The sequence below is a fragment of the Synchiropus splendidus genome, chromosome 11, assembly GCF_027744825.2.
Source record: "Synchiropus splendidus isolate RoL2022-P1 chromosome 11, RoL_Sspl_1.0, whole genome shotgun sequence".
In the NCBI taxonomy this organism is placed as follows: domain Eukaryota; kingdom Metazoa; phylum Chordata; class Actinopteri; order Syngnathiformes; family Callionymidae; genus Synchiropus; species Synchiropus splendidus.
The window spans coordinates 13,648,929-13,673,967 of record NC_071344.1 but is presented as its reverse complement, the minus strand read 5'-3'; the positions used below and the strand labels follow the sequence as shown (position 1 = coordinate 13,673,967).

Here is a 25,039-nt window from a genome sequence, read left to right as displayed (position 1 = left end):
ACTCGCTCTGACCTCACTCAAGGTGAAACAGACTTGGTGGCGCTGGGACGGCTCACGACACCGCAGCCTGCCAGTGTGGGCTCAAGCTTTTTCCATGTCCCTGTGACAGTGTGGGCCCCAGACATTTGGAGAACAGAAAAAGGCCATTAAATCAAACAAGCATGTTTGGTAAGCCGACAGACTTGGTCCCCACACAGCATCAAATATGGAGCCGGCTGTGGGGCCTCGGCTTTGTTGTCATTGATTGGGTTTGATGGCCAAAGGTTCTGCACCTAAAATGGTAAAGGTCAGTTCCGACAGTGTGAGGTCTGTGAGGGATGTAGTCGATAAGATTTAGGGCCACTTTTTTTAATCATCAAACCGAACAAACCGGCAGCGCAGTGTGGTGGAGATGATTGTTTCAGCCTCGCCGCGAGAAGGTCATCGCGTGGCAGCCCGGGATTCAGTGTGGTGTGGAGCGGTGTTTGCTTCTTCCTGCGTTCAAATGGGAAGTTGCCTGTCCGTCTGTGGCCCAAAAAGGTCCGTCCTCCCCGCAGTCCCTGCCACGTGCAGGTGGAGCAAAGCCATGTTGATACGCCCAACTGAAGTCCAACTATCCAGACTCATGTGGCCCTTTGGTTTGCAATGACAGCTCATAGTTGTTGTGCCACACACAGTGATGCATTTGTCATAACACAAGTACATGAACAAATCAAGTGTACCACAATTTAGGTTTAGTTTTTTTTTATTATTATTTTTCCTGTTTGTCAAAGGGAGGAAAATGGAGGCCCAACCATTTTCATAAAAATAATTGTACTTCAACCTGATGCCTTTTGGTTTGACAGTAAAGTATCCTGCAACACTGCACGTCATGCTCACTGTATATGAAATGGAAATGACAGTCGGTGAGACTGTACTAAACTAGCAGTTTTTTATCATGCTCAAGTCTTCAAAAATCGGCCTCTTTTTATTTGAACTGAGATTTTGGCCATATGTTTAATTTATTTTTCCTCGTATACACATTGATTTCTAACAGTATTTCTCTCTCATTTATTACCTTTTTTCAGGTTTACTGTAGCCAAGATTAAACATTGGTTTTATTGAAACATTTTCTTTTCATTCTTGCATTTCTTGTTGCATTATTTCTTACAAAACAGGCCGGGCGTAATTTGGCCTCCTCTGCAAACCACTCTCACACCCTTGACCTAGTTGCAGAGCTTTATTTGAGGTAGACAAACCTCAAAATAAAAGCATTTTGACGCTACATAATGCTTGTGAAAACAGTAAGTCATGTTCAGGAGCACCTCTTCAGTTGCTGTCCGAGGACAGAAGCCTCTTCTGTTCTGTTGCTATGAGAATTGTTAACCAAAACAAGTGGCGTATAAACTGAAAGGTGTATGAAAGGTGCAAACATTGCTCGAGATGCATTGTTTTGAGCCACCTTGAGCCATGTGTCCAGGACTCTGAATCCTTTCATACCTGAACCCACCCAAACCGCAGCTCATTCTCTCAAGCAATGCAAGGCGTTTCTCTCACTACAGTATTGTAGTTTTGGTGTGACGTGATGTCACACAACTGATGATTGAAGTTGGATATGAAGTCAAGTGTTTCTTTGCTGAACTCTTGAAGCGCTATGCTTTATTGAATTTATTGAAACATAAATACATTATATTTTAACATAAGATTTTATTCTTTTTAAAGTGGGGAAATATTCTCAAAAAGGTTGTGACAAAAGAGCTCGATTAATGTTGTGAATTATTATATTTTAATAGAAATAGAAAAAGAAGTTTGAAAAATGACCTTTTTATACAGTAGAAAGGTCAAAAAAATAATTTTAAAAAGGTTAGTTTGATGTAACAGCACTGTATTGTGGCAGAAATATATTTTTTCCTTCAAGGTTTTCAATGGAATCTTGCAAAGAAATATTTATTACGATGAGCGGAGACCCTGAATAGAAATCATGTGGCAGCACATTGAACTGGTCCTTTCTCTCTCTTCTCCTGCGCAGACACATGAGTTTCTTCGCCTCCAAGTCCAGCCCCACCTCTGTGATCCTGGACCTTTGGGAGGCCCAACATTTCCACAGCGGCAACATCAACCAGCTGGCGACGGTGATGGCCGACATCGGCAAACAGGAAGCCATGATCTTCCTGGTGTCCGACGGCGAGTGCTAACAGAGCGGAAGAGGCGGGACCATGTTAACAATAACTGAAGAGCAGAAGCTTCATCCTTTATCTTCATTTAAGGAGCCCAACCAAGCGCAAGGGAAGCTTCCACTATCTGAACATCCTGTTGCATCACTGGTCAGTGAACGCCCCGTCACACCCACTACCAAACCAGGTCCTGCGTGACTCGTCGCCCCCTGTCGGTCCAACTGGCATCAGCACTGTGAATGTAGCGTCTTGACATCCTGGTCCAGCGAGACTCTTCACAGCTTTAAAATCAATCCATGTGGGTTTGAAATCTTTTTTCAACTCCGACTCCAGTGAGTCATATCTGGACTCGAGCGGAGCCCTATCGATCCGGAGACGTTACCTAATGTGAAACCACGCCGCCGACCCAAGGAGGCGGCCTCACGAGCACGGCGCCCAGTCCAATTCCAATATTATTATTATCACTAAGGGGATAAATAATGTAGGGATCCAAGACCTTTTGTCCCAGTGTTGTGCTGCTGCTGCGTTGTATCATTCATGTTGGTGGGACTTGAGTTTGTTGTGTTCCAGCTCAGTGGCTTGTTCATGATTTCACTTCTGCTGTTTGTGTGGTTGGGGATGCGAGGATGGTCCGGAGTGTTCTCACTCTCTTATGATAGTTGCCGTCACCATGCGCCTGAACAGGTCCAATCTCAAGTTAGCCATAGTTCTCTGTCCTCCTCAGGGTTGCATGTTAAGTTGTGTGTCGACAACCCCCCTCCGATCCCCCCACCCCCCTTTTTTTTTGTTTCCTCCACTTAGCTCGACCTTTTACGATTGTCAGATATTTGGAATGTAAATTGCTTTCATTTTGAGGTGTGCAAATGTTATTCCTTTTTTAAAATCTTTTTAAAAGTGATTTAAAAAGCATCTGTACTGTTCTACGTAGAGATGCTTCTTAACGGTTCCAAACCACTTTTTAAGTCGCCTTCGGAAAAGCGCCCCTTTCAAACTAAAACGGTGACGTCACCTTAAATCTTCTCTTGTAAATAGCTTTTCTATACAAGCCATGTGCTGACACGTGACATTCTGTACATCTGCGCCGTTGGTAACCAAAGTTTTCTGGATTTTCTGGTTGGAGGCCACTCACTCGTCCGTCAGCACAGCGGCCTCCTCGTCTCTCGCAAGTCGTCACTTCGCTTTTGGTCCGTGGTGCATTTTCATGCCGTCAGTTGAAGCTGTGTCTCACTTTGTAAAGAAATGTAAATTATATTTTAATATGAAGCCAAAAAAACGACAGCTAACTAGCGCAACATTTGTCAAGTCTAACTGGTGATGTGTTTGCCTATATACTGTTCTTCGACGATAGCGGTCCAGACTTTCCTGCAGTGTTAAGGGTTTAGAGGCAGTTTTATAGGATATTTCTCGACATATTTGATTTGTCCTGCACAGGTCCACGCGTCTTCTTTTCTGTGTCCGTAAGCATTTCAAGTTCAAGTGACTCACGACTGCACAGGCGCTGTCGGACGCTGACAGGCCGCTGTTGACGCAGCGTGTTGGGATGAGTGGTGGCACTTGGACCGTCGGACCCTGTGAGGTTTTATCACCCTGTCGTCGTCTTGGACGTGGTGTCGGAGCGCGTTTGGCTAACTCACCAGCTGCCACCACGTCTAACTGGGATCTGTCCGTCATAATCGGCGGTGGCTGTGTGGCGGCCGCTCGCTCCCAGACGACGTCCGTCACGTACCTGCTTTGTTCCCGCGAATCATTTGTTCATTCATCTTCTGTCAAATCCAAAGTGGGAAGTTTTGTTTTTCCAAAGTCTAACAACGTGGATGGAAATAATTCAAAAAGAAAAACAGGCTTGTTTTAGAAGCTAAATAAAACACTGGAAAAAATGAGGGACAAAGGTTTGTAGGGAGCCCAGAGCAACTGAAGTGATGGTTTTTTTAACTGCTGCTTTTTCATCATTACAATTACAAAGTTACACAAATACAGATGACTTGTATAAACAAGTAAACAAAATCTGCCTGTTTTTTTTTTTCCAAATAACAAACAAGGACATCTAATCTAATCTAAAACAATTCATGCCGAATGGACCTTTTTTTTTTTTTTTCCCAAAACTTTAGGACCCACCCACCCCACATTTTCACAAGACGTTTCCCAAGCCATGCTTTCAGGCCCATCAATAACATATAACCCCGCTTTTTGGAAAATGTGTTGTAAGTCGAAAATAGATAAGTAAATAAAAAAAAAAAAAAAATTATTTTAATCACTCAAAAAGTCACAAAACAAAACATACAAAGTAATGTAAATTTAGCGTTTACGTTAAATTCCATCAAAAGTGACAACTTGAATTTTATTTTGGAACCTTTTTCTCCAAATTTTGTTGGTTAAAAATATTTACGACTATCATTTTATTCTACTAAAAATAAAATATGTTGTGTTTTTTAATTCAATGAGAATTTGATTTTTTTTATTGATTGAATAAAAACACCCACAAAAATGGTCTACTAGCCCAGAGAATTATTTTTTCATTTTTTTACACTGTATTTAAAGTATTTTTGTGACATCTAACTCTACATAAATGCCAACTTGCGTGTTTTTCTTCAGTAGTGACCTACAGAGAGCAGTTTAAATGTGCTCAGAATAGCCAACTTATTTAGTCCACGAATCCCATGTTGTCGCAACACAAAAGCAGTTGAACATCTTGACCCCGAAACTGCTGTGTGCTTTGTTTTGATTTTAGCTTCTTCTTTAGTTTCAGTCAAGGTGGAATATAAATATCATTATCACTTTTTACTGGGTTAACTTGTACATCAAGGTCCAGCGACACAGCATTTAGTAGCACCAAACATAAATCGCTGTATAAAACTGAAGCTGTCATGTGGCAGTTCAGCTGCCAATAGGTCAAACAAATGCAAGGGTGTGAATGATGCAGGATAAAACACCTAACACAGTTGTGTGTGTGTGTGAGAAACCGCCTCATTATGCAGCTCACTGCTGTCCATTGACGTTCATTGTCTTATTTACACCCGAGCGAGGAATGAACAAGTGATTCGGATGAACCTTAGTGGGCATTTTTCACCACTCTTGTGTTTGTGTCACTGACTGAAATGTGTTCTGTTTCGGAATAGACTCCTGTACTGGTGTGTGGTTTTCACTCCCCTCAGTCAATGTTCCTTGCCTTTCTGCAAGTCAAAAATGCTGTATTTATTACATGCCACAGCGCTTATGCAATTGTATAACCCCCGGTTTCTTTGGTCGGTTTTCCCTCTCGTGTTCCTTATCGTCGATGTAAATTGTTGTCGTGGCGATGGAGAAACTTCTGCGGAGGGAGGCTTTCTGTACTCTTTTGGACAATGATATGGATTTGTGGGTAGAATTTTGGAAATTCGTTTCTAAGTGCTTTCAAGTATTTACTTGGCCTTATGTATATATATATCTATGACATTTCAGAAAGGTATGTATATTAATTCAACCTGAAATTGTTGTAAATAAATTATATATTGTTAAATCCAGCGACTAGGTCTTTTCATTTGCAATATTCATGTGTGTGGAGTCCAGTGTGTCCCGCAGCTTACTACTGTCTTTCATATTTGATAAGATGCGATTCACAATATTCCTGCTCCAGCGGCTGCTGACAGCATATTGTTCTTCGCATGAAGCTTCATGAGTCGGCCAATGAGACGTCTCACTGCTGGGCACCAAGTCTCTGTCTCCGGCTGCTGCCTCGGCGGAGACAAATGACGCAAACTGACGTTTTTGTTTCGCGTTATGAACTTTATTTGTCGTCAATGTTTTGTACCGTAACCAGGTTTTTATCACTTCAGGTGGGGGGAATTTGAACCTGCGCTGACCGACTCATCGAGCACCATGGATAATTTTTCATCTAAATTATCTTAAAAATAATATTTTTTCTTATGTTTTTACGAGGCTCAGTGAAAAAAGGCAAATTGTGACTCTGTATCATGCAGAAATAGTGATTTGTATTTTCTATTTTCTGTTTCTATTATGTGTGATAGCCAGGTATTACATGGGTAAAATACTCCTCATGACAACTCGGGTTTAATTAAAACTTATGAAACAAGCGAGAAGAGAATAGTATATATATATATATATATATATATATATATATTTTTTTTTTTTTTTTTTTTTTTTTTTTTTTTTTCATTGTTTGTTGTATCTAGGTCTAAATAGATTCTGATTTATTAATTTCAGACCAAACTATTGATCTAATAATGCAGATGAATTGCTCATTTTTCAGATCATCACTTGATAGAATGTGATATCATAACCAAAACATACATGATGGTGGAGACTAGAAGAAGAAGTGTTGTCCACTTGTCTTCCTGAAGACTTGAACAACTTAAGTGTTGTGAGCACTTCATGCAGCAGAGGTCGCTGAAGCTTCTGTGGACAGATTCATCTTAAACTGGATCCTTCTCAAGTGAAATATTAAAATGTGATTTTTCTTTTTTTTTTTTTTTTTTGTTGCGTGAGGAGAGCGACAGCACTTGTGAATCATGGAAGAGCAGTTTTATTTATATAAAACAGTTGGAAGACACATAAAGAGAAGCACTTTATTTCTCCCACTTCTTGGTGTAGTTCCAGGAACAAAAATAGACTTTCATGAAGAAAAAAAGTTTGGAGCCGCATGGACGACTCACATTTGGAGTCAGGGTGGAGAGTTGCGAGTTCAGCGAGCACGAGTCTGTCTCCCACGTTTCCTGCCCGACTGGACCCCCATTAGGCTAATGGCCACTGCAGTGTGTTGGGGTCCAGCCCAGCGCCGCCACTTCCGCGCGGCGGTGCCTGGTCCTCATGGCCGTGGTTGAGCTTGTTAGAGGCATCGATGATCCGGCTGAAGAAAGGCGCCAGAACTGCTGGTGAAAGTCTCCACAGTGAACTGGCATCACATGAACCGCTGCACAGCTCGGCATCAGACGAAGGAGTTGCTGGAGTCCAACTCATCTCATAGGATTTTACACCCAATGACCATTTGAACACCTCAAATCTACATGAAACTACATCAGAGTAATGACCTTTTCAGCAGAAGAACTTGAGGTTTTGGGGCAAGCTCCTGACTGGACGTGTGGTGGAGGTAGTTGTCACTGTTGGGGTTGGGGTTTTCTGGACACTTTCACACCGGTGAGAACAAAGCGGCGTGTTAATGGCGGGGTTTTCCCGTCGCTGGCAGTGAGAGACCCGCATTCTACTCCATTATTTACAGGTTTTTATTTTTCTTTCAACATCATTGGAGCTTAACTGTACACAGTGGGCAGCACAAGGAAAGAGCCTCATGACAGTGTTGAGTTCGGAAACACCAGACCAATGGCTGCATCATCATAAACATACAGAAGAAGAGCAGCAACAACAGTGAACCGAGGCTTCACGATGTGGACGTGGAAGACCAGAGGAGAGGAGGGAAGGTGCTGCCTCTGAAGACGGAGCTCCGTCCCTCACACTGGAGCGAAGGCATGGCCTTTGCAGAGCGGCTTGTCTTTCTTGGAGTAGAAGGTCTTTCCCTCCAGGTTGATTTGGCAGAGCTTCAGTGACAGAAGACACAGAGGAGAGGAGGGTCAGGCCAAGGTTTGCGTGGACATAGAGCAGGGCAGATGAGTTATTTAAAGACTCGGCCTGTCACTCCAAGCCACCAGCAGAAGGACAGGAAGGTGGGACTCTTTGAACGTTTAAACTGAAGTGACAATTCATGCAGCATACACATCTAGGCCACAGATAAATACACAAGAAAGTGGAACTGAATAAAAAAATGTACTATATTTTGTATATATTTTTACATTTTGAATATAAACATCAAAATTATAATTGAAAAATATTTACACTTTAAGTCCATAAATATTTAAAAACCATTTTTGATCAATAAACATCAAAAATATTCTGAAAACTCTCTCTATATAATCAACTATATATGATTTAGTCAAAAAGTGAAAATACAATTTATATATTGAAAATTGACATTCATTTAATTTATCTCAAAATATTTTAAAACTGTATTAAAGAAATCCATATATGACTTGGAAAAGAAAACTACAATTTTAAAATGTGAAAAAATCTAAATAAATATTACTGTTACTACCTTTTCTAATTATACATTAAAAAACGAAATTAATTAAATTAATAACAAATAATTTTAAAACTGTATAAAAGAAATCTATATATGACAGAAAAAAATCAAAATACAATTATAAAATGTAAAAAAAATACAAATGAATTAATACAGTTATTATTTATGCGAATAAATTGAAAAATTACATTTATTTAATTAATAACAAAATATTTTAAAAACTGTATAAAAGAAATCTATATAGAATTTGGGGGAAAAATACTATTTTAAAATGTGGAAAAAATATTAATTATATATATATATATATATATATATATATATATTGAGAAATACTTTGTTTGCTTCTCTTGCCTATTGAAAACAGAGCATTTTGCTGTAAAGCGATCAGTTGCAACCAATTTCACTCCATCAACGACACCATATGAGCTCCGTGGGCTGAAATGCAATCTTCTCTTTTATTAAATTCATTTGTCCAATTTATATTAAGGCTCCAAACTACTCCTCCACTCACGTTTATCTTCCATGATTTCACTTTGTACACAACCTTACTGCAGCTCTTTGCCTTCTCTTCTGTTTTCTCCATTTGTTGTTGTGTTGAATATGAAAAACCTTTAGTGTCAAATCATTAATTGATGATCAACAATCACTTCTATAAAGTTTGGATTTTTCTTTTGACCCAAATAAGATGAGAACAACCCTGGAAATGGCTCCACAGTGACACAGTGGAGGTGTTTGCATGCTGCATCGGAGGTGAGACGGAGGTGTGGACTGCTCGCCGACACATGAAAGCTGAACATGGCAAATCTCTTCTCTGTGATATGTGGTTTCTGGAGCTGAGCATGAAGGGGTGCGAGCACGAGTCCCATGGAGGCCAGAGCCACTCACCGCGCAGACGAAGCACGTGTCGTGCCAGCTGTAGCCCAGGGCCTCCAGGAATCGATCGCCGGCGTCAATCTTGAAGTCGCAGCCGTGGCATTTGGTGCCAAACATTTTCTCATAATCTGCAGAAAAACAAAGGGAATAAATAGTGAGGCCAGAGCAGTGAAGCGCGATCAATACGGCCCCGTGTCCTCACGGACCAGGCTCCTGCTGGATGGAAATATACCCAGTATGTTGGTGCGTTTTTAAGGTGCAAGTCTGCTCAGCCTGAGAGGGTTGGTAGCTAGGATGCAGCAGGGCAGCAAGGGGCCGTCACAACAAGACGGTCCCGGGTCCCACTCCAGCTTGGATGGTAGGTTCACTGCTCCCATATTGTAGCGCAACAGTTAGTAGCACGTTATCATGACTAAACATGCGCATCGGTTGCTTGAATCGGAAACAGATAGCGTGAACCTGCTTCCACTCTGTGTGGACACTTCGGTTCAATGAGTTGTCTGATTGGTGTTTGGGATGTAAACAACCCGACAAAAGACACAGAAACGCCGCTGTTCTCACTGTGAACGATGGAGCCACTCAGAACGGGAGGCAGCGTCTGCCAGACTGCTCCCTAGTGATGACATCAATCCTGGCTGCCACCATCAAACTAAAATAAATAAATGAAGCTTTGGCTGGTGCTAACTCACTGTGGGTGCTGTGCTACTGCCCCCTGCTGTGCCACTGAGCTCATTGCCATCAACGATATTTCAAATGCTTCAGACTGCATCAAAGACCGTAGGGCGTATAAGGGCGTCCAGAGCTGCTTGGCAGAGGTCTGCGTTTCCAGTCTTTTGCAAGGAACTAGAGCACAGCTGGTCACGTGACTTAGCGGCAGTGTAGCAGTTAAAGCACATCCCTGTGTGTCACACGGTTGCCGGTTTGTGTCCGGCGTATGTCTCTTGTACTTGTAGTTCTCAAATCCATCCATTTTACCGTGATTCTCCTGGAAATATCAAGCGGCGTAGACAGAAATGTGTGCGCCATTGATTTGACTTCCCTATTTTTGGACGTGGCTCATGCCACCTATAACATGGCTCCGAGCATCTCATCTTCACTCCACTGAATTCACCACCATCAACAATGAATCACAGGTGAAACACATGCCAGACCTTTAGTTTAGGGAAGGACAAAGTCAAACGTGGAACTAAATCATGTCAGTCGTGTTGATGGTGGACCTGATGACGCTCCAAGTCTGAGGACCGCCACTCACATCGCCATTGAACGAGCAGCGAGGTTTATTGTTTGTTTCAAAGTTAAACGCAAGTCAAAGTCTTTGAACAATATTGTGACATTTCGCCGGAATAGCTCTTACTTTCTCTTCTTATTTCCTGTATAAACCATCGTCTCAACAGCAACCTGACCAAAATCACAGCCAGTTCTGCGGCTCATTTGGTGAAGAGCCACATGAAACTGGGTATAGAGCCGCATGAGGCTCAGGAGCAGCGGGTTGGCCAGGCCTGAACTAGTGTCGTGCGTAGTGAAGCGAGTTTCATCAGAAGAATAAGCAGCAAAGACTCTGCCCTCCAAGTGTTTTTGTTACTTTGTCGCCCCGCGCGCTGTAGGTTGTTTCCTCTCCAGGGCAGGGAGGGATTACAATGAGAGGAAATTGCTACAGATACTTAGAGTGGATTTCCTACTTCCCCAATCACCGGCGACACTCTGGCGAGGAGTGTCGGGCTATAAAGCTCGAGAGTGACTCGGCTCAATCCCTGAAAGATGCTGACTCAGAGGAGCGGTTATCAGCACCCAAGGTATTATTCAGAGTGCCGGTGCTCAGGGCTTGGACTCAGAGAGCGCGGAGCTAAATCATCCACAGCACAATAGAAGAGCACACAGTGTTGACAGAAGAGAGTGGAGGAAAGCGAAGCCACGTTGGTTCACGCAGATGAAAACATCAAACACGCTGATGGAGAGAGGCGCGGGTCGAGAGTACGCGGCGGAAACGAGTGCTCTGACTTGAACACCAACGGCGCTCTCCGTGGATCGACCCCACCCGCCCGTGCTACCCACCCACTGGAATCAAACACAACCAGGGACCTTAGTCTTGGATTTTCCTGAAGTTCTTCCTGAGGTTAAAACATAGACTTTAGCCTTCAGATAAGGACAGATGAAAGAGACTTGTCGCTCTTCTAGTCTTCATCTTCCACTTTCTTTTTTCTGGCAATTGCCCTCATTTGTCTGGGGCCACCTCTTGAATATGTGATGGAGAAGTTTGACTGAATGAGAAAAAGATAAAGAACTCAACTTCACACACTTCCACTCAGTTATTTCTGTATGAATAAATCATCTTTCCTGGAGCCGAGGAATACATCCATCTATAATGTCCTTCCGCGAACTACGAGTTCCTACCCATTTCATAATGAATAAACTTTTCTCGGCAAATCCAAATAGCAACGTTGTTTAGTGAAAGACAGCATCACACATTTTTAAAATGGGACCTCAAAATTCAAATGGTAAAGTTGGGAAAGGGACTAACTGAAGGAGCCGTACAGGAATTTAAGACGCCCCTGAACGCACCACTATGGCGGTGACGGCAAGACAGTCAATTGTTCACCGTTGTTTCTGCCATGTTTTTTAACAGTCAGTTAAAGGACTGTGTCGTGCCGTGAGAAGCCATGACTTCATTGCTTAGTTAAGACTCTCTCATTTCAGTTCTATGGAGTTGTTTGACTTGTTTGTCATGACTCCAGCAGGAAGTCGTCGGATCGTTCCCACTGAGCGGCCAGAACATCTCGATTATTCACCCAAATAAGGTGGTTTCCACCACCAGAAATAACTGACCTGACACAGACCATTTCTTGGGCACAGACGGCACAAAATCTGAGTGGACACGCCACTACAGCCAAGCGCTGCCATTCATTCACTTTTCATGGGGAAAATGCTTCTGAATCTGTGATCTTGTGGAGCAAAACAACTCCAAGGTCCATCACGATGGCCAGGACTCACAGGTCAGCCCTTAGAGACAATCGTTATCGTACATTTATGCTCCCTTTATGTACGAAATTCAACCAGTCCGTTTCAAACCATGTTGCTGTTCACCAATATATCCAGCAGGGGGAGCAGCCCAGAGTCAAAAGTGTATGACAACAACAAAGTCCAGCACCAACATGGCGACTGTGGAGTCAGTATTGATCATGTAGCTCTTGCACAGAAGAGGAAACGGAGGCAGCGTTGTAGGAGGTGGTGGTCGGTGAGGCCGGTAAATGTATGGCCACTGGAGGACAGAGAGTTTCCACCATTGTTTTGTCTTCTTCCTGTCTCATTAGAGCTATGTATCGGGGAGTAACAGCAACACTGCCCCCCATGGTTTCCACTGGTACTGCTCCGTTTGGTTGGTCTCTGTAAGCTTTGTGGAAAGGAATATGGAGGGAATGAAGGCAGAGCACGGACCGAAGGATCGTGACGCTGACCATAAATGAACCTTTAGATGGTTCAGTTTTCCCTTATAAAAGAGGAAGCAGGATTCTGACAAGAGAAAACTCTGAGCCTCTCTCTGAGAAAACACGACCTCAATAACCAGAGGAAAATGGTTGGCTCATTATTATCCAGGAAACATGCAGTTGCTCCTACACATTAGCCTTTTTAGCCTCCAAGCTGAAACGTCTCTGACTGATGTCCAAAGAGGTATCACAGTACAGAGGGATTAGCTAACACAGATGGGACCCACCAACCCACGGGGAGAACAAGAGGAGACGCAGGGTCACAGAGGTCGGATGTTGTTGCTGTTGATCATGAGGCCACGGAGTCTGAAGGCGCCACAGCATCACAACCTTTCATTATTCTTCCTTCCCTTGTAAGTTTGCATTAAAACTGGGGGTGAAATATAAAGCCATCGACTGAGAAGAACTTTTCAAATGAGAACAATCGACTTTCACAAATCAAAACCTTCATCATCCGTCCGCATCAGTCGAGCGGCTCCAGAGGCAGGAATCACGACACGTGACTTGGGAGGCTTCTGCGTGGGTCAGAACCGAATGGTTGCCATACTTTATGTAAATCTGTGTTTTTTGATAAGATCCAGCTGCAGCAGATCAGAAGTGTGTTTGTAAAACTGAGGACAGACGGCTCTCTAAAGGCAGCTTTGTTTATCAGCTGCTCACGAGCGGCGGCTCACCTCTCTCGCAGTACGGCTCGCCCTCCTCCATGTAGAAGGCCTGGTTCCTGATGGGAGTCCTGCAGGCAGCGCACTTGAAACACTGCACGTGGAAGGTCATTTTGAGGGCGTGCATGATTTCCTGATCAGGAGGGGGACAACGGGCATTATTGATTTTCATCTCCCACAGGTATTCGGCGCACACACGCCCCTGCGTTCTCACCCCTGTGATCTTCTTCTTGCATTTGGCACAACTGGGGGCGTATCTGTTGTCGTGGCACTTGGTGCAGAAAACAGCCCCTCTCTCCTCGAAGAAGCCGCCCTCCTCCAACACAGCTTTACACTGCGAACAGGTGAACTCCTCAGGATGCCAGGACCGGCCCAGGGCCACCAAATATCGCCCCCTGGAGACACGCACAGCATCATGAGAGGCCAGAAACAAACAACTCAGACACCACGCTTCAGCTCATGACTACTATCGTCAAAGAAAAAAAAAAACAGATGATTCGTTCACTTTAAATCTACCATAAAAGTGGACTTGATTGAAAAGTACTCCATTGGCATAAAGATTTTGTTGGTTTCCTTTAAAGTCTCAGAGGACCAATTTAAGACCAAGACCTGGAGGGCCCGAGACCGAGTCAAGGCCAAGACTACTGAGGGGAGAGACGACGTCTATCCATGCATCCATCCTTTATCTATCTATGCATCCATCCATCTATCTATGCATCCATCCATCCATCCATGCATCCATCCATCTATTTATGCATCCATCCATCCATCCATCCATCCATCCACCCACCCACCCATCCATCCATCATCCATCCATCCATCCATCCATCCATCATCCATCCATCCATCCATCCATCCATTCATCCATGCATCCATCCATCTATTTATGCATCCATCCATCCATCCATCCATCCATCCACCCACCCACCCATCCATCCATCATCCATCCATCCATCCATCCATCCATCATCCATCCATCCATCCATCCATCCATTCATCCACCCATCCATCATCCATCCATCCATCCATCCATCCATCCACCCACCCATCAATCCATTCATCCATCCATCCATCCATCCATCCATTCATCCACCCATCCGTCATCCATCCATCCATTCATCCACCCATCCATCCATCTATCATCCATCCATCCATCCATCATCCATCCATCCATCCATCCACCCATCCATCCATCCATCCATCCATCCATCCATCCATCCATTCATCCACCCATCCATCATCCATCCATCCATCATCCATCCATCTATCCATCCATCCATTCATCCATCCATTCATCCACCCATCCATCAGTGTTTGACGGTTGGAGCTGAATACATCATTGCAGCAGTCAACAGGAGTGTGGACTTGCAGGTTCAAACGCAGGCTGGAACACAAAGGAGGCAGAGAGAAAAGAGGGACATGGTAGATAATGGAGGCAGAAACGGGGAATGAAATGGGAAGTGACATGGAAAAGGTGAGCAGCAGATGTCAGCGGCATGAGGTGAGTCAGATTGCAGATCTGGAGGCGAAGGGAGAGAAAAGAAAGATAAGAGATGGAGAGAAGTGACAGCGGCGCAGCGGGAACCCGCCGGTTCTACACAGGAATAAATAATGAAGTCACCTGTTTGACTTCCATGACAGGCTTTGTTGAACCAAGGTTCCTGTCACCAGCAAAGTGACGCTGCTTCACAACAAGTCTGACATGGTTTTACAAGCAAGAGCAACAAATCACACGCTGCCACAGCGACATTGTGTCCTCAACTTTGTGTGTAAATCAGCTTCATTTCATTAGTGGCATGGATGCTGTTGTCCCGAGCTGCAGAAGATTCCGGATCTCACCTGATGATCTTGTTGCAGGCGCCACACAAAGGCGTCCTCCCGCTGTCCACGCTGTCCTGCTGAGCTGCCTGCACAATGGAGCTGCGGTTCTCCATAGGCGTGGGCTGGACCACCTGCTGGTGCTGGGTCACCACGGTGCTCGTCTTGTCAGGCCGGAAACGCTCGGCAAAATTAGGGTCGGTGACCCACGGCGGGCGAGAGGAGGAAGCCCGAGCGCCTGCTGCTGCTGCCCCGGCAGTCTGCCGTCCTGCAAGCAAGGAGGGTTGCTCTGCTCTTACAAACTTCAGCTCTGACTTTGCAGATCCCCTGCAGAAGTGACGTCTTGTTGCTCTTGTGTTGACCCTTCATCAGAATGCATTAGTTCTCAGTGTGGCGGAGGAGACTCACCGTCTGGTTTATTCGCAGCCGGCGTCCTGGCAGGTGAAGGAGCTGGCTCAAGACTGAGGGCAGGAAATGAGTCATTAGAAGAGGTAACCCCCATAACTCCTGAATAAAACCTGCTGAGCAGTGTGGCAGTAAACTCATTGAAGGGAGAACAGACCTTCTGCGGCAGAGACAGACAGAGCTCTGCCCCTGTGTTACAGACAATAAACTGGTTGACACTGTCTATGTAGACCTACATTTTCAGATCACAGAAGATCCAGATGTTTCGGTGGCATTATTTCCCTCTTACAGTTAAGAACTTGAGCATGAGAGCTACTGTAGAACCATCAGTAAACAGTTATCCATCAAAAATACATTGCAGAACCTAAGAATCCTAATGAAACTATTTGCATGTTTCTATCCTTAACCTCCGCACGCTCCCGTGCTCTGATCCCAGGCGAGCGCAGTAGGGAGAGGCCTGTATTGATTATTGTGGATGTTTTCATCATCAAGTTTTTATGATGTCTTCCATCTTCCTTCTCCAACTTTTCATTCACCGAATCGAAACATTGTCTTTTATTATCTTGAATTTATAGCTTCCAAACAGCGTTGGTATGAGAAGGTTTGAAAAAAGATTTCAATGATTTTTCAATCACAAAATGTCGTTTTTGGTTACGCTTTATATTCAGGTCTCATCTATAATGTGTTATTAGTTTATTCATCAGGCATCACAGTGCATTTCTAGGGCTTTATGGATGTTATGAATGTCTACAATCATAGGGGTTAGGGCTTGTAGCGCCTGAAGTCAAGTCAACAGCGTCTAATAGCAGATAAACCCTGCCATACAGGATGAGAAACATTCATGACAAGTTCCATAAAAGCTTATAAATACAGTATGACGTCTCATGAAAATGCATTATAGAGTAGTGTTAGCGTTTTTTTTGTTTTTTTGTGTAACATTGTGTCATTGTCAACATGTTTAATCATGAAGAATGAAATATGTATTTATTTATTGACAGGATCATTGTTATTATTATTATTATTAACTCATTTACAACACTGACTCATCACATTCTTGCACCTCACTGGTGTGATGAGGGAGGCTCAGATCGTAGCGGTTCATTGTGTGTATCCCTCAGATGCTGAACTGAGGTGCCATCTTCTCCCCATGTTTCTGTCTGAGTCCACCCCATCGCACCCGCAGCACACATTGAAACTTTACTGAGCAGCAGATGGTTGTGTTGCCGCCTGTTTCTCGTGCTTCCACCAGGACTTTTTATTTTTAACTCCACAATCTCATTAAGTCCGTGTCCTTATGGATGTTTTGCTGATGACATCACATTGTATCAGTGCAGCTGGAACCGGTGGAACGCGAAATTAATCTAGTATTTGTATTGATTCATTATTTTTGTCTGAAATCATGAATCAAAATCTAACTCTAAAGGCCCAACTCAAACAAACAGCCTGTTACAGCACGAAGACCACATTAAATGACTTGGTGGGACGGATTTGGCCCTCGGGCCGCAGGTTTGACATCACAAATCTTGATACAGCACATATTCATACTCACTCAGCCATGAGCCATTTATTTATGGGAAACCAATGTTCTCAGAACCACCTCTGTTGGCCGTAACATTATGACCTCATGCTATATGGTGCTGGCTATTGACTTCTTCTTCTCTTCTTCTTTCTCTTTGGGCTTCTCCTTTCAGGGGTGGCCTCCGTTGATCATCCTCCTCCATCACCCTGTCCTCTGCTTCCTCTTCTCTCAAACCTACAAACCTCATGTCTCCTTCACCACCTCCATCAATCTCCTCTTTGGCCTTCCTCTCCACCTTCTGCCTGGCAGTTCCAACCTCAACATCTTCCTACCAATGTACTGGCTCTCTCTCCTCTGTACATGTCCAAACCATCTCAGTCTCTGACTTTGCCTCCTAAACACCTGAGCACATGTGCTGTCCCTCTGATCTACTGCTTCCTGATCCTATCCATCCTGCTCACTCCCAGAGAGAAGCTCAGCATCTTCATCGCTGCTACCTCCAGCTCTGCCTCCTGTCTTTTCCTCAGTGCCACTGTTTCCAAACCATACACCACTGCTGGCCTCACCACCCTTTTGGACACTTTCCCTTTCATTCTCGCCGACACCCTTTTGTCACACATCACACCTGACACTTTTCTCCAATGATTCCATCCTGCCTGCACCTGCTTCTTCACCTCTTTCTCACACTCTCCATTGCCCTGGATAGTTGAGCCTCAGTCCTTCAAATCCACCACCTTCTATATCTCTACATCCTGTAACTTCACCTGTCCACTTGGCTCCCTCTCATTCACACACATGTATTCCGTCTTACTGCAGCTAACCTTCATTCCTCTCCTTTCTAAGGCAAAGCTCCTCCTCTCTAGCTGATCTTCCACTTGCTCCCTGCTCTCACCACAAATCACAATGTCATCTGCAAACATTGACACAGAGGTAAAAGAGCAAGTGATGACCAGCCTCAGCTAAATTGCTGTAGGATCACTATAAAAGTTAAAAATGGAGGCTCTGAGACTAAAGCCAGGAGACTGAAAGAAGAGAAGAGACTTGCATGAAGCTTATGGAGGGGTGTGGCGATGAATCCCAGCTAGTTCAGAGACGACGGTCAAACACCACTTCACTGCTCCAGTGGAGCCTCAGCGTCGTCTTATCTTGGGAGAAACTGAAAGTGAGCCTGGAGCGTTGGTGTTTGCATCACCCACCGTGGCGTCTGTTGCAGGCTAACGGAAGATGACGAAAACATCTCTCGCTTGGAACCAAAGAGCAACTTAATGACACCAAAACAAAACATCTGGGCAGTCGCAATTCATACACGGCCACAAATAAAGTAGCTGGTGTTCAGCAAACAGGAGAGAAGGATTTCCCAACAGCAGGGTGGGAATAACAAGCACATTAAATCCCTCTGAAACAGCAGAAAGATGACTGGCAGTGCTGGCGACGGAGACGTTTAATCTTTTTCAAATGAAAGAGGCGACGGGCAACATCACTTGGGAAGGGAAGCAGTGTGCGCGAGATCTTTGCTTGTGGGTTCAAATAAAGGACAAAAAAATGTCATCTGCCCTCAACCGTCCCTCGCGTCTCTCTTGTGGGACGACACTCAGCAAATCACACATCCACACTGCAGCTGCAACCCTCACGTCACCGCTCAGCCTCGAGCCGACATCTTTACATATCACCCCAGTTTCAACCTGCTTACACAGCGACAGGACACCAGGTCCTCGCAGGCTGTGTTCAAGCCAGGACCAGCCAAGGTCACACCTTACAACACTTTTGCCTTCCTGGCACAGCGTGACAGAGGCGCATCATCTCCACACTGCACTGGCCTGTCGCACCTTTGATGTTGGCTCTCAACATCAGACACCGCAGAAGCTCAAATGGACATTTCATGTTTCCCCTTAATATCTCGGATTGAAGCGTCCTTTGGGATCCTCTGACCACAGCAGAGGAAGAGGCCGCAGCACACCGCCCTCTACTGTGAGGATACAGACAGTGATACACCAGAAACATCATTAGCTGCTTCTTTCACCAGACAATAGGTGTTTAGTGATTCTTCACCATAGGGCAGAGGCACATGGTTGAGCCACGAGCGCCTCCTAGAGGGCAGCGAGAAGTTGTTTTACAACACTGAGCCGTGTGGGCTGCAAGTGTGTCATTGTACTGACTTGACAGCTCCAAATCTGTGACAGTTACCCAGGATGGAGAAGTTTTGAAGAGAAAAAATGATGAAAAGAAAGTGATGCCACCTCCATAACAGTTAAAAACTGTTCATGAAAGCACACGTCAAAGCCGATTTGAAAATGTATTCGAAAATTTTATGGCAATACTTTCATTTACACTTCACTTATGTCTATTTTGAAAATAAAATATATTTTATTTCAGCATATTTTGACTGATTATATTAATTTTATTTAGAGTTTGGATCAAGTGTATTTTCATTTTGCTTTTTTTCTTTAGTAAATTTGATGAATATGACTTGCATCTACTTCTGCTGATGGTTGGACCTTTCGATGACAATAAATATCTTTGCGATGAGCACATGGTTTCATGTTATTTCACGAGGTTTTAATTTCATGACGTGCATAACTTGAATGGGCCCGGGGTCCATTTGTTCTAGAAAAGGTTAAGAACCCCTGGTTTAGAGACAATCCGACTGTTCTCAACTCCATCAATATCTGGTTCTCTGCTGCAACAGATAAAAGCATCAGCTATTAAGAGCGACTTTTGTAGAAAAAAATAATAATTAAAGCAGGAAATAGATTGACTTGACTCTCCTCTGGTGGCAAAGACATCAAAGTTGGTTCACATTTTAAAACATTATTCATTTAATAGGCGAAAAATGTTTCACGTCACGTCTTGAAATCTTGAATATTTATGAGGATTTCTGCATAGATCGTGGGAATATGGACAGTATTGATAATTCACCTTTCCTTCACTTGTATTTCAGGATTTAGCTGCATTGCTCGGTCAAACAATGAAAACATGTCGGCATGGACTCACACACACACACAAATCTTATATAGTTATAAAAATGAATATGAACATAATGTCTGACATGAGAGAGTGACTTAATTCATCATTTTTGTTACTAAAAGCTTATAATAAATTCTATCTTTTGATGTGAACTTGATACACGCCTTTGTATTGCTATCCTTGTGAGGACCTCTCATTGCCCCAAACCCTTCCCCTAGCTCCCCCCCCGAACCATCCAAAACACATGGCTCTAAAGAACCAGGACCCTGAAGCAAAGTGGTTCACAGCCAGAATCACCCAGTTATTTTGAAGTTTTCATCCTCAAATTGAAGCTGAACCTTGTCGGCTCCAGCAGTAAGATATAAGTACACTGACTTGACTCTTTTTTATTATTACTATCGGTTATATTTGTTCAAATCAACAAATCCAAATGAGAGGACATTTTTAATTCTGAGCTTTTACCTAAAAATCAATTCGGGCTCCAGATGTCACCACAGTGAGAGCGAGTTTACAATCGCCACCGGAATAAATCGCCTGATTTCACCGGGATCTTGAGGGATGGAAGACAGAACGCACTCATACAATCGACTCCTCTAAAAATTCTCATGTAAAATTTTCACTCAGGGCACATAGATTACGACCAACATAGCTAAAGGCAATACTTTCACTAAAACCCAAGCTAGATTTTTATGAGCATTTCAGTGTTTGTCCATTGTTATGAGGCTCATTTGAGGGATTTCTTTTCTCTCTTTTCATTAAACTTGGCAAATAAATAGACTTCTGCCAAACTATTGTGTCCATGAATGTCTCCTATGAGTTTATTAATAATTGCTGCACACGTTGCTTCCGCTGTTGTGGAGAGACTTGAGGGTGAGCTAAATATTCATGGGCTGTTTCCCCCCTGCACTCCAGTCAGGATGGTGTTTAACATAGGGACAGAAACAACCATCGAACTTCAGAGCCAAAAGAGCTGGAAGAGTCTCAAGCCTAAACTGCGGGTGTGAAAGAGCAATGTTCCTTGTTTCTTTTGCTTGTATAATTACACTTTGTGAGGCAATAAAATCCAACCGCAGACCTTGATCTTTGACCAGACACCCTCTCAATTCTCTTCACAGGAAAAGCATGTGTCAAGTTAATGATTTCGATTCAGTCCATGTCAAAGACAAAGGGATTGTGAAAGAAGAAGGCTTGAGAGAGAAAAAGACAGAAAGAAAAGTCCGTTTTTTTCAGAGGTTTTATATATTGGATGACAGCTGATAAACAAGTACACATTCATGTTTGATGTTTCTAACTGTTGAGAGAAGCAGAGACTAGGATGAGAAGGGAGATGAAACCTGGAAAGAGATCAATGTGAAACAGCAGGACGTGAGGAGAGAGAGGGACAGAAGAGTGAAGAGATTAACAATGAAAATAGAATAACAAATGTCGAAACGTCCTCCCCCTCCTCGTTCCTCCGCTTTTTCCAAAGAATCACAGTATGAAATGAGAAGAAAGTGGCAGACTTCAGAGGGAAATCTTCAACTTGGGCTCAGTATGCAAGGTTCCACGCGGAGCTCTGTCATCACAGCTACTTTAGCTTGGTTTTCGCTTCTCCTTCACCTGGTCACTCTCTCACAGGTGAATCTGTTAACCTATCTTTCGTCGTCTTTGTCACATGGTCTTGGTGGTCGCTATGTCTGGCAGGCTGGGGCCGGGCGCGGCGTCCCGTGGCGCTCTGGCCTGCTGCTCAGGATTTGATATTTAGGGCGCGAGCAGACCTGTCGTGGTGCCAGTCCCGCAGACGGGCGTAGCGGGGACTCTGAATTTCAGTGAGGAACTTTTCCCTGACCACAGCAGATACAGACACGCAGGGGAGGAAAACAGAGAGAGGAAGGGAAAACAGAAGAAGATGAGCTCAGATGTTGGATCGGTCATGACAAACGTACACAGCGTCTAATCCTGAGGCGGCCTCTCACGGACACCATGGACTCACCGTACACGGCATCGGAGAACCTCCACAATAGTAGCCAGTAATACGGTGCGCATCCATGTTAGTCAAACAACTGTTAGGAGGACGAGAACTCCTGCTTTTAAGATCGGAATGTCAGGGTTTAGCAGCTGTAGAGGATGCTGCAGGCTTGAAAATGGAACGTAAACAAGTATTTTAGGCGATAAAATGATGGAAGTGACTCTGGTTGTCAGTAAACAGTTCGGACTGGATGTTGATGTTACAGCAAGTTGACAATTTGTTATCCATCCAAATAATTATCTAAACTATTGGACGAAAGAGTATCGACCGACGGGGCAGAAAGTTTTTGAAATCACTTAAAATTGTCCTCATTATCATTTTAAATTATCATAAGAACCTTGGTACTGTTGGGTGGACGAACACCAGCATCAAGAGTGAAATGATGTTGTGATCGATCAGCACAAAACAGTGGTGGAGACCTGAATCCAGCAACCTTCCTGCCTCCAGCACGCTGCTGCCACCTACTGTCCCTTGGAGCTCATCGCAATCAACGTAGTTTACAGCGGTACCTCGGTTCTCCACCACAATCCGTTCCAGACGGCCGTTCGAGAAGCGAATTGTTCGAAATCTGAATCCCATTACAATGAATGGAAAGAGAAATAATGTGTTCCAAGCCTTAAAATAGTCTTTTGTAGGAGTGAATGTAGAGTGTCTGCTGCAGGTGTGCTGTTCCTCTATGTGTGTGGCCGCTGCATGTGGGAGGGGTTGCTGAGTGAGTGACGTCTCTCCAGAAGTGAAGAGGTGCCCGGTGCGTGTCCATTTGTCAGGGCCATTCGAGTTCTGGATTTTTGTTTGAAATCCAAAGCAAAAAAATCCTGAAATTTTTGTTCAAACTCCGATTTGTTCGAATTCTGGGATGTTTGAAAACCGAGGTTCCACTGTACTTCCTTCCAACCATGTGAGGCATAAACCCGGTGAGTAAAACACGATGCAGCGCTTCTTCATGCTCGCTTGGAACTAACAGATTGAAAATAATGTTGGTGAAAACACTGTGTTGACGGTTAGTATCGATTAGCGGCATTTCCTGAAGCGTCTAGAGAGACACACTGGTGTGTTCATGCTTGTACCTCGCTCTCTTCATGTTTTCATCGTCTGGGTCCTGCACTGAGAGCCAGGAGAGGGACAAATCAGAACGCCTCATTACCACACAGCTGACACAGTCCAGCACACTCCCGGGTAAATGCAAGAGGACGCTCAGTGAGCCTGGACAAATGGCTGCCAGGGAAGCCACCAGACAGAGATGCGGTGACACCTGGGGACGGTCTGAACCTCCGACTCTCTCACTCTGCCTCCTGACTTACTGAAGTCGGTGCCTGTGAGCTGCGCCAGGATGCGGAAGGAGCGGGACTGGGTGGTGCCGGTGCGAGGCTGCCAGTCCTCAGTGTCCTGGATCAGCCTCTTCTTGCTGCGGTCGTTGGGGATAAAGCAGGGCATGTCCTCCACCCTGAGGCTGTGCCTGCACACACACCCAGCAGCAGCGCCACAGAGGACGGCAGTTTAGCTCAACCACAGCAGGGGACACCAGGCAAAGGGAAACCAAGCCCAGGACACGTCATGCGACATCAAAACAGGCACTGCCCATCCAGCCATTTGGCATGAGGTTGCATCAAGCTCCTTCTCAGCAAACTCCTTCCCTGCTTCAGCTGGAGAACACAAAATAAACCACACCCGCCTGCCTCCTACTTTGTCAACAACGTTGGAGACTTGTCATCGATGAAGAAAAGCAGGAAGATATAAGTAAAAGTAGCGACAAAGGAAGTCAGTAATCATCAGTCTGCACTGCTCTCATAGACTTCAGGTGATGTCTGCCACAATAATCCGAGGACAGGAAGTTCATTGTCTCCAAAACCAGGCAAAACACCAGCAGAAGCAGAAGTGACTCTAAACTGTTTCTCATGAGTGAACTGACAGCAGCAGCAGGACATGAGACAGGAGTCTCCATGCACATGCCTCTTACTTAGACACTGGGTACATGTCATCAAAGTAAGTAGCTTCACCCCTGTGAAGGAGATCAAAGGTCACATGGATGAACTGCAAGAGGTCAGCAGCGGACAGCTGAAGGTCAGCAGGAACGTCAGCAGGGATGTCAAGATAAAACCAGTCCTTCACGTCTCAGTCAGACCTCAACACTGGTACTGAAGGCTAACCCTGACTTCAAATGAAGTAACTTTAACTTGTTTGATACGACATCAAATATCAAAACAACATCATTAATAGTGCAAAAATACACATCCGCATCCCCAATAAAGTAAACCAAAGTGGATAATGGATAATTGTGTGTGTTTATTTTCCTTGTACAAATAAATAAATTCGATTTTAACACCTTATTTTTATTATTATAGTGTATTTTAATTTATTTACTTTCTTTAAAAGCAGAAACAATGAGAGGTAGAGTAGGACGATGGTTGGATGGCATCAGGATGATGAAGACAGCCACTGAAAACTGACGTTTTTCACCAGCTATTAAGCTTTGGAAAAAAAAAATGAAAATTTCAACCACTCACAGCCCTGCTACGTGAGGGGGGCGTGGTTTAGAAGCGTCTCAACGTTTCAGTTTAAAGCCACAGAATGGAAGGCAGATATTCCAGTTTAGACCAGAGAGTCAGCCAAAGAAGAAGGAGAGTAAGAGGCCAAAAAAGAAACTAGCAGATGAGTGGCAGCTTTATTTCTTCATCTCCTTCTGAAATGTAGGGATTGTTTGAAGGGTTGGAAGCTCCCCCCTATTATCTATTATTACAGAGTAATAATACTGCAACATCTGTCCAACATATACAGAAGCTACGGAAGGTTATTGTTTAGCAATATTTAAGCAAAATTTTTGTTATAGTAAATTAGTTGAACTGAACACTATAAAGGTATGTTTACAACACTATGCTTAAACTGGTCTTCTGTGCTTTAAAGGCTGCATTTTAGATACAAGAAAAAAGCCATTAAACGCAAAGCTCACATTTCATAGGCATTTTGGAAACAAAGGTGTCTCTAGTTTGGGGGATACGGAGCTTTCGGGGCTTGTTCCAGACGAGATAAACGTAACAAACACTGCAGGGCTTGTATTAAAGTGCATAACTATATTTATAGAAAGTGAATAAAAAAAACAAAGCATATACTA

General features: G+C 44.0%; 3 protein-coding genes across 8 annotated transcripts in view; 1 reads left to right on the top strand and 2 right to left on the bottom strand.

Annotated features, from left to right (window-relative positions):
* Positions 1-5,631, top strand: part of unc5a (unc-5 netrin receptor A) — a 166,402-nt gene extending 160,771 nt beyond the window's left edge. For all 4 annotated transcript variants that reach the window (XM_053878460.1, XM_053878459.1, XM_053878458.1 and 1 more), the window contains one exon: positions 1,988-5,631. In XM_053878460.1, coding sequence (XP_053734435.1) covers positions 1,988-2,153 — 166 coding nt within the window. In that variant the 3' untranslated portion in view covers positions 2,154-5,631. The remainder of the gene's footprint in view (positions 1-1,987) is intronic.
* Positions 5,632-6,717: 1,086 nt separating this feature from the next.
* Positions 6,718-25,039, bottom strand: part of pdlim7 (PDZ and LIM domain 7) — a 44,584-nt gene continuing 26,262 nt past the window's right edge. For 2 of the 3 annotated variants that reach the window (XM_053878506.1, XM_053878505.1), the window contains 6 exons: positions 15,443-15,495; positions 15,056-15,302; positions 13,431-13,611; positions 13,229-13,349; positions 9,085-9,200; positions 6,718-7,660 (listed from right to left, as the gene is read on the bottom strand). In XM_053878506.1, coding sequence (XP_053734481.1) covers positions 7,574-7,660; positions 9,085-9,200; positions 13,229-13,349; positions 13,431-13,611; positions 15,056-15,302; positions 15,443-15,495 — 805 coding nt within the window. In that variant the 3' untranslated portion in view covers positions 6,718-7,573. The remainder of the gene's footprint in view (positions 7,661-9,084; positions 9,201-13,228; positions 13,350-13,430; positions 13,612-15,055; positions 15,303-15,442; positions 15,496-25,039) is intronic. The other variant, XM_053878504.1, reaches the window with a different exon arrangement.
* On the bottom strand, positions 15,506-25,035 carry LOC128766923 (PDZ and LIM domain protein 7-like). The gene is made up of 4 exons (XM_053878510.1): positions 23,888-25,035; positions 23,232-23,386; positions 22,998-23,034; positions 15,506-21,745 (listed from the first exon to the last, which is right to left on the bottom strand). The coding sequence occupies exons 1-4, from the start codon at positions 23,902-23,904 to the stop codon at positions 21,649-21,651; spliced, it is 306 nt and encodes a 101-aa protein (XP_053734485.1). The 5' UTR covers positions 23,905-25,035; the 3' UTR covers positions 15,506-21,648.

Excerpts from the sequence above, each read along its gene's own strand:
- LOC128766923 (XM_053878510.1), bottom strand. Across the intron at positions 23,035-23,231 it reads GCTCACAGGCACCGACTTCA|TGCAGGACCCAGACGATGAA; the intron begins GTAAGTCAGGAG and ends CCTGGCTCTCAG. Across the intron at positions 21,746-22,997 it reads GAAAACATGAAGAGAGCGAG|GGAAAAGTTCCTCACTGAAA; the intron begins GTACAAGCATGA and ends TGCTGTGGTCAG.